Source organism: Pteropus vampyrus, unplaced genomic scaffold (genome assembly GCF_000151845.1).
Source record: "Pteropus vampyrus isolate Shadow unplaced genomic scaffold, Pvam_2.0 Scaffold46, whole genome shotgun sequence".
NCBI lineage: Eukaryota > Metazoa > Chordata > Mammalia > Chiroptera > Pteropodidae > Pteropus > Pteropus vampyrus.
The window spans coordinates 898,551-907,573 of record NW_011888827.1 but is presented as its reverse complement, the minus strand read 5'-3'; the positions used below and the strand labels follow the sequence as shown (position 1 = coordinate 907,573).

The 9,023-nt window shown below is 39.6% G+C and overlaps 1 protein-coding gene across 2 annotated transcripts in view; it reads left to right on the top strand.

The window, feature by feature from the left end:
- Nucleotides 1-9,023, top strand: part of WDR11 (WD repeat domain 11) — a 65,503-nt gene that overhangs the window by 48,326 nt on the left and 8,154 nt on the right. For both annotated transcript variants that reach the window (XM_011359219.2, XM_011359220.2), the window contains 5 exons: nt 30-136; nt 543-657; nt 1,022-1,193; nt 7,235-7,343; nt 8,244-8,306. In XM_011359219.2, coding sequence (XP_011357521.1) covers nt 30-136; nt 543-657; nt 1,022-1,193; nt 7,235-7,343; nt 8,244-8,306 — 566 coding nt within the window. The remainder of the gene's footprint in view (nt 1-29; nt 137-542; nt 658-1,021; nt 1,194-7,234; nt 7,344-8,243; nt 8,307-9,023) is intronic.

Sequence of the window (9,023 nt, the reverse complement as noted above, 5' to 3'; positions counted from 1 at the left end):
TATGTGTATTTGTTTCTGTTCTTTTCTAGGGAAGTATGGGTAGTATTACCTGCATCGCTTGGAAAGGCGATACGTTAGTTCTTGGAGATATGGATGGAAATTTAAATTTTTGGGATTTGAAAGGCAGAGTATCCAGGTATGAGCTAAGAACGCAGTCTTGTTATTTGCTTAAAAAAACAAAAATGTAACCTTGATATAGTTCCAGTGGAGGCTTGTGACTTGCTAAGCAGGGTCACTAAACATGGCCTGTAGTTTGAACGCTTGGGTCTCTTGTCACTGAACTTGGAAGGAAGGGCCTTGAGCCAAGCTCTGGATCATTCATATCTGCAAGTGGCCCCACAGAGGTATTGGGACATTATTCCAGCTGTTGTTAAAGGGCAGACTTTCTGTCAGATGCGGCCCTTGTCCCAGAAAGTAAGGTGGTTCTCCTGTCACCAGACCTTATCAAAAACGGAAATAGAAAGGGATGATGGACATAGTTTCTGCTGATGAGAAAACAATCTCTATTTCATATTGGTGTTTTGGTGTTTGTTTGTCCTCAGAGGAATACCTACACACCGAAGCTGGGTGAGGAAGATTCGTTTTGCCCCTGGTAAAGGAAACCAGAAATTAATAGCCATGTACAATGATGGAGCTGAAGTGTGGGATACTAAAGAGGTAGGCTCGGCCCCTCGTGTGTGCACTGCAGGTGAAGCTGCTGGTCACAGAAACTGTGTTTTTTCTTCCTGCTTTTTCAGAAATGAATACTATAATGGGTTTGTCAAAACTTGAAACAGTTTTCTTCTTAAAATTTTCATTTTACAGTATTTCTGCTCCAAAGGTGGCAGCTCAACAGATTTTTTTTTTTTTAACGTAATCACTGTTGGGACCCTTAAGATGTGGCCTGCCTGCCGAAGACTGTTCAGTTTTAAACTTCCACTGGGCCTTTGCCATGGGCACCATCTTTCTTTGATTATGTAATTCAGAATGATAAACATCTTCCTTTTCTTTCTGAAAGTGACAACCAAATTCACTCTTGAAGGTTCAGATGGTGAGCAGTTTAAGAAGCGGAAGAAATGTGACCTTTCGGATATTGGACGTGGACTGGAGTACATCAGACAAAGTGATCTTGGCATCAGACGATGGGTGTATCAGAGTCCTCGAGATGTCTATGAAGTCTTCGTGTTTCAGAATGGATGAGCAAGAGTTGACCGGTATGGAGCTCAAATGAAAGGAGGCTTTGCGACCCGTCTTTATTTTGCACGAGGTGCTCGCTCTCTTCTGAGGGAGCAGAGCTGCTTCTGTTTATTTCAGTCTTGCTTGCTATGAATCTGAGTTTAAGAAAATATGTTAACAGGCTTAAGTGTTTTTACCACGGAGATGCTGGACTTTGTAACGGTAGGTGTCAGTTCCAGTTTGTAAGTACCCTTTTTTTGCCCTTTTCTGAGTGCTTTTTCAAAAGGTCCAAGATTTTATATCCATAAAAATGGCTTATTCAGAATTTAGGGGGACTCATCAGAGGACATGAATCTAGTGATATGCTGCTGCTGGCTTTTTAATAATGAGCCTTATATCTTTTGCAAACATATATCATTGATAAGTCACTTTAGAAAGTATTCTGAGTCTTACAAATGTTGATGCCTGTCTTATGACTTGTTAAATGGCCAGTCAAAACAAAATTAGATGATCGCAATACCTTTTCTTTTATTGTATGGTTTTTTTAAGGTTGTTTTTTACCAGAGTGAAAATGATTTTAGCACAAATAACCTCTTATGTGACTTTAAGAAAAGAATGAGAAGATCGACTACATCCATCAGTCGCTTTGAAAGGCAGCTTTTGTCTGATTTAATGCTGTGTCAATTCTTGCAGTATACTTTTAGATAGAGATGTATTCTGACCCCAAGTGGAACAAAGCAGGAAACGTCCTATATTAAGTATTCTCCAAGCATACCTTTGGTGTACACTTTAGGCTGTCTGGTCTGTAAAAAAAATTCACAAGAGACTTGTTTAGTCATTTAGTGAGTTTCAGCACAGAACTGTCAGGTCTGGGAATTGTCTGTACCTTGGGAAAATCAATCTTTGGCACATTCAGACAGTAAGGGTTTGAAAACCTCCTTATTGTTAGGTTCATGCTTGAGGCATCACCAAGTTGCTGCTGATGTTAGCCGGGCTGTAGTAACTTATGTTAGGTGGCTTTTGTGTTTGTCTCTGCCCCACCCCTGCCACTGTATTTGGGCACCACCACTTCTTACTGTGCAACTGTAACTGCGAGACGTCGAGCACTGCAGCCCCATATCTGTCCCTAAGACACTGCCGGCTCTGCTGAAATAGCAGGACCTCCTCCCAGGGAAGAGCTTAGATAGCAATCGTAAACCTAAAATTGCTAAGGAAATCGAGGATGATTTTTTTTTCTTCATTTTTTTACTAGTTCTAGGTAAAGAAGTGTGCAGTTATAAATGTTTGAGAAGCTTTTCTTTGACCTTTAATTTAAAATTTGAATCTAAAAATCTCCAAAGCCAAGGTTGCTTCTCCTTTAACTGATGACAGAGTTAGAGCCCATCATTAACTCGTGCTAGCACCACGCTCAGACATCTGACCTGCAGCCGGATTTTAGATCACGTGTTTCTTTTAGCGTTTTTGTAATATTAAAAATATATATATTTCTATTTAACCTCTAGCGGTTCAGCATTAGCTAGAAACAGAAACATTTTTAAATAGTAGTGGAGAAAGGTCAATAAAATTGTGCCTCCATTCCACAAATTGAACTTTAAAGTCAGAACAGCACTCGATACATGTTAAGAATAAAAACTGATGATAATGTAAATATGGAGTTAGGAAAAAGATGTCTATGTTTACCACCAGATATTTGGCTGATTTGGTCTTGGAAAAATATGAAAATATAATATATTTCTATTCTGGGGAATTAGAAATGTATTTTAGACGTATGTGGGATAAAAGTAAAGTCAATTTAGGTCATATGCTTTAATATATCTTATTTAATATATTTTCTTCATTTCTCCTTGATAATAAGTAGAGAATATCATAAAGTATTGATTCATAAAACAGCATAAAAAATCTTAATATTCTTTTAGCAGCATCTAAAAGAAATCCAAGAGTATGAGACTTATAGTAACATTCTAGTAGATGCAGTTTCCACACACTTGAAATAGTGTCGTCGTGGTGTCAGACTTTTTGATCTAACTTCCTACCCAGCTGTTTGAGCAACTGCTGAATACGTTCTTCCCAAGTGAGCTCAGGTAGAAAGGAGGTTTTAAAATCAGGTTTATATACGAACCTTTCCTCTTCTCTGCCTCAGCTTTCCACAGTCATTTTTAGTAGTTTCTGTTTAGGGCGTTTGGAAACATATCACAACTTGTGAGTGCGGAGAGGTCCAGGGATGCTAAATAACGTGCCATGAATGGAGCAATCTAGACGAAGAAAAATGGTCCTGCCCAGAATGTCAGTGGTGTCCTCTGTCTCCCCTCTTCCCTCCTCATTGAGTCCAGTGAACAAAATCCCTGAAGCAGGGTCCTCTCACCGCTAGCTTGCCTGCTCACCTTGATGTTTGCCGCCTCCAAGCGGAGGAGTAATTTTTCTACCACTTTTCTTACTGGCTCTTTAGTTCCTGATTCTTGCACTGCTGTCATATAGGCACCGAAAAGCCTGCACGTGTTTCTGGTTCTCACCTCAGATAGCTACAGCCCGGATGAGGCAGGACGTGGCTAAGAGAATAGCAGTGATGCCAGCTGCCTTTTCATTCTAACTGTGTAATTTCCAGAAGTGAGTGAGCTCTGGCAGGTGAGTTTCTCCAGCCTTTAGATGATCGCCTATTTTTCATGGCTGATCTTTGCCCTTGAGAAGAAAGATTTAAATTCATTTGAGGGCGAGAGATAATAGAGTTCACTTTTAGTTGGTGTTTGCTCATGGGCATGCTATCAACAATAGTTTATTTGAGAGAAATAACACAGATTTGCTTTTTAAAATAAGATGTTTTCTTCAGTTTTCCCAGACTTCGTAAATGTCTTACTCGCATTACATAAACTCTGCAGTGCTGCTTTCTGAGATCTCTCGTGCCTTTTCTCTTGTCCATTGATTAAGGAACTTCCACGTAGTTTCCATGTTGCCTGGGAACTTTCCTTAAAACACTCGAGTTTATGTTATTAAATTTTGTTCTGTAACATTTACTATTTCCAGACATTTTGTGACTTCATTCCAGCAGCTACTCCTCTCTGATAGTGAAAGGGGCTGACTTGAAAATTTGAGACTCATAAGATTGCCATCTGTGAGGGGTGAATGGAAAGAGGGAACATTCAGTAGTCTAACCACCTTCCTCCGTTTCGGTGGTTCTGCAGATAGGTAGGTAAGCCTCATTGCTACCAGGCGCATTCCTTCCTTTACTACCTGGGTGTGAAAGAAAAGATAAATTTGACTAAATGGAAAAAAAAAAATTCTCTAGCAAAAGAAACTATAAGCAAAACAAAATACAAACATTAACTTGGTGAAAGTATTTGCAGGTCATTAGCAGATTGTCCACAGGGAGAAATAAATGATATTCAGATGGCCCTTCGCCCATGATGTGGAAAGATGTGCAACTTTATTCATAATAAGAAAAATGCAAATTAAAACTACTAAGGAATCATCTCTCACCTATCAGATTAACAAAGATTCAGAAGCTTGGAAATCCCGGTGCCAGGCCGTGAGGAAACACATGTTCACACCACACTGGAGGGGAGGCCTGTGGGAGATTCCCTTTTCTGACTAAAAAGAACCAGGGCGACAGAAAGAAATCTAACTATGGGAGTTGAACACACAGTGTAAATGTATATATATGCTTTACTGTTAAAGTATACAGCTGAAACTTACTGGATTTTGTTAACCAATGTCACCATAAAAAAATTAATTAAAAAATAAAAAAATAATAAAAATAAAAAGAATCAGGGCTTCTCGGACAAACACTTTATTTCAGGATAGAAGCAGAGAAGTTGCAGTATGAGTCTGGGACATTGTGTGGTTCCAGAAATTAAAGAAGGAATTGAAAACCCAATGAGAACCTGTCATAAGGATACAAAACCAGCTTCGAGGGGCTTCAGTCAAATCCGGGGGACTCTGAGCATTGCAAAGATCATTGTGATATTGACATCAGTGTTGAATAAAAAAAGTCCATCATTTCATAGTAATGCTCAAGGGGGAATGGGCAAGAAGGGAAAGCTCGTGCTTATAAAAGAAAGCCAGTTGATAAATGCAGGCAGAACAGTAGAATTATAAAATCACCAACTTGTAACTCCTAATGTGATATTGATTCAAGCAAGGATCATAAAGCAGATGTCAAATCACTGGGTAAGTGGATGTTTGGGGACAGGAAGTTCAGCCTCACAGTATCTCCCCCACATGCTACCTGCCAAAGGGGAAATGATGCCCTGGTGAATTCCTCGGTACTTGGACGGACACGTGCAGTGTCACCAGAAGGGAACTGGCCCACGTGCTTCCGATGGGGATGCAGCGGTCTGTACTCAGCCTCCCCTGTGTGGTGCTCTCGCCCAGAATAATTAACCTGAGTCCGATGCCCAGAAACAAACAAATCAGAAAGCAGGCCATTTTCTATGACAGCTGACACTGCAAAAATTAAAACGTCGTGTAAGAGCAAAAGCAAAGTGTGAGGTCTGTCCTTGGTAGCAGGAGGGCGGAGATGTGACAGGCCAGTGCAGGCGGGAGCCTTGACTAGACCTTAGATTTTTGAAAAGAACACCACTATCACGATGTCTGGAGACTAACAGAGAACTTTTGAAAATGGACTGAATTTTAAGTGATCTTATTGAATCAACTCTTGGTTGTGAAAAGTAGAGTAGTAGTAGAAATATTCTTGACCACTTTCCAACTTAGAATTGAAAAGTCCATATGAAATATTTATCTATGATCTAATTCGTACTTAATTACATAGAATGAAGTTTTCTAAAGCAGTGCTGTCCAATAGAAATATAATCTGAGCCACATATATACGTTTAAATTTTCTAGTACCCACATCAAAAAGGTAAAAAGAAACAGATGAGATTGATTTTAATAAAAATTTTATTCGAGCCAGTATATCCAAAATTTTATCATTTCAACATAAAATCAGTATTAAAAATTACTAATGAGATATTTTACATGTTTTAGTACTTAGTCTCCAAAATCCAGTGTGTATTTTACATTTAGAGCATATCTTAATTCAGAGGACAAATTTTCATCAGAAATACTCGATTTGGTTTTATGTAATGTACTGAGAAAATTGTCTTGTATCCAAGTTCTAAATATTCTTAAAAGTTATCCAATGACTGAATCACCTATTAGTTTTTAAATTTAACTTAATTAAAATTAAATAAGCATTCATTTCCTTCATCGTAGCAGCCATATTTACAGTGCTCAGTAGCCATGGAGGGCTAGCGACTGTCGTGTCGTGCAGCAGAACGTAAAGTCTGTGTGATCACTTACGTAGGCAACGCCATTTGTGGGTTCGTGTCATTTCGTGTAGTTGCGTCTATCCAGAGGCTCCATGGAGGAAGGCTCTGCAGGAAGCCAGTGAGGCTGAGTTTGTAAAAGCCGGCAGATCCCGGGGAACTGGGTGTAAGGTCTACAGTCTAACAAGTGGGGCGTTTAAGGCGTCAGATCTCAGCTTCCTGGGGTTAGAGCCTCCGGGTCTCCTTTCTGTGCACTGGAACTTGTTGAAAAACAGGTAAATCTTGTTTCTCGTACCCTAAGTAAGCCAACTGCTGCCTGTGGTAGGTGCTGGGGTCCAGAGCCTTCTAGGAAGGTAGTCATTTTGTTCAGAGGTTACCTTTATAGGTGATTCTTGAGAATGCAGTTGATCAGAGGTGGCCTGATCCCTTTAACTAGAAAGTCAGGGTTAATGGGCCATGTTAGTTTAATAGTCTCAGAAAAGTAAATACATCGAATGGTATAAGATGATACTGGTAAATATGATTATTGTTAGTATTTCAAAATAATGAGCTATATTCATGTTGTATTGAATCTTTTATTCAAGTAAGATCATTGTTGTATGCCATGCAGACAACCTAAATCTTTGAAAGGAGAGAAAAATATGTTGGTTGTGAAGAGAATCTCTCCACTCTTAGCCCGTGTGTCTTAAGTAGTGATTACATTGAACGTCCTCTCTCACTTGCCACCGGATTCGTACACTGTTCTCTGCTGACTTCTCTGTAAACTGTCCATAGCTGAAGCTTCACAGTGGTATAAAATTTAATTTTTTTGTTCGGTCTAGAGCCTGTGTGGTGCCCTTACCTCCTTGTCCCAAGGGCCTCCCTGGCCTTGAAAGCTTTCTTACTACACCAGCCTTGGAATGGGCAGTACACTTTGGATATTTCTCATGTGTAAGTTTTTTCCATTTTTATTTTCCTTAATTTCCTTGGAGTTGAAGGACACCCATGAAAATCAGCAGTGACCTGTACCCTAGCATTTAAAAGGATTGAAACCTTAAAACCAAGTCGAGGCAGAGACAGCAGACACACTGAAAATCGCCGATCTGCCCGTAGTTTCTGCCTCTCTGGGGCCTTGGCGGGGGTGTGAGTCTGGGGCGCCGTGAGTACACGTGCTGCTCCCCAGTGGCCATGTGGCCATCGTACTTGGGGCGCGGCAAAGTGAGTGTGAAGGGGGCCAGTGGAGACCAAGTGGAATTTGAGTCCAGGCCTAATTCTTTTTAAAAGCAGCAAGAATGAGCCTTCTTCAGAGGTCTTTTATGTTTTATAAATCTCAATGCCTGCCTCATTGCAAAACTGTTCACTGAAACTATTTTTAGTAGCTATGATTCTGATAAATATTGCTGAACTTAAACCATGTGGAATGCACACAGGTAGGCATGGGGTAGGGGAATAAAAAAATAGCGTGAAGATGTGTCTGTGCTCCAGGAGGTATCTGCTTAGAGAAGTGAATGTCCATTTTGCAGAGCAGCAGAGTGAGCAGACTCCTTCAGTCATCACTCAATTCCTTATTAACGTGAATCTACACCTGATAGTTTTTAGAGCCCATTGGTAAATTTTTTGGTTTCTTGAAAGCCAAAGAGACTTTCCTTACTCATTTCTTTGTTTTGACTAAATCAAGTAAAAGCAGACATTAAAGATGTTTTGTGGGTTCCTGAGTAGACTGTTGCTTTTTAACCAACGACTACAAAGAGATTGTTTCTCTAGTAACAGTTTTTTTTTTTTTTTCTGGTGAAGAAATAAATGGTTTTAAGTGAAGAGATAATGAATGCATTCAAAATCTTTTCTGTACAGCAATTATCCAGAAAATGAAGAAATAAAGAATCTTCTTCAAGAACAGTTGAATTCGTTGTCTAAGTAAGCACTCTAACTATGTTTTCTTAGAAGATAAGACTATGAGAAAGAAAATACAGTAATTTAGGCTTTTAAAAATTAAAGTAAGTTGTATTTTAGGAAACATCAGTGACTCAAGGAGAGTCCATTTTCTGTCCCAAAGGTTTGTGTCCCTTTAAGAGTCTTTGTCTTCTAGAAGTGGGTGTTTCAGTTACCCTGATGGAGCACCTGTCTTCAGCAAGTTCACAAGTGTCCAGTTGCTCTAGTCTCCTGTCTGGGTAGCAGGAGGAGCTGTGGTGTGAGATCCTCACAGCTCAGGCTGCCCCCACCGCACACGCCTGTAAAGCCTCGCTTGAGGGGACGCACACGGGGCTTGCGTGTCAGCTTCCCACTTCCAAAGCGGGTTCTCTGTGTCAGGTGCTGTGCATACAATTCTAAGAAATCAGTATGTTTCCTAAGCCAAGGACATTTAAAAGTATGTATTAGGAATAATATTGCAAAGGAAGTAGGAAAACAGGTCCACAGGAGTTCTTTGTAAAACATAACACATTTTTAAAATCTAGATCTGTCACATGTAATCATAAACATTTAAGTTAACTATAATAGATTGTTTTATTGATGTCAAATTCAAAATAATTACTTTGTTTTCTCTATTCAAAGGTTAACGTTTGTGTTTAAATGGAAAAGAATAGATTTAAAGAGTATCTTTCCCTCCCTCTGATTTACAAATATTCTATATTT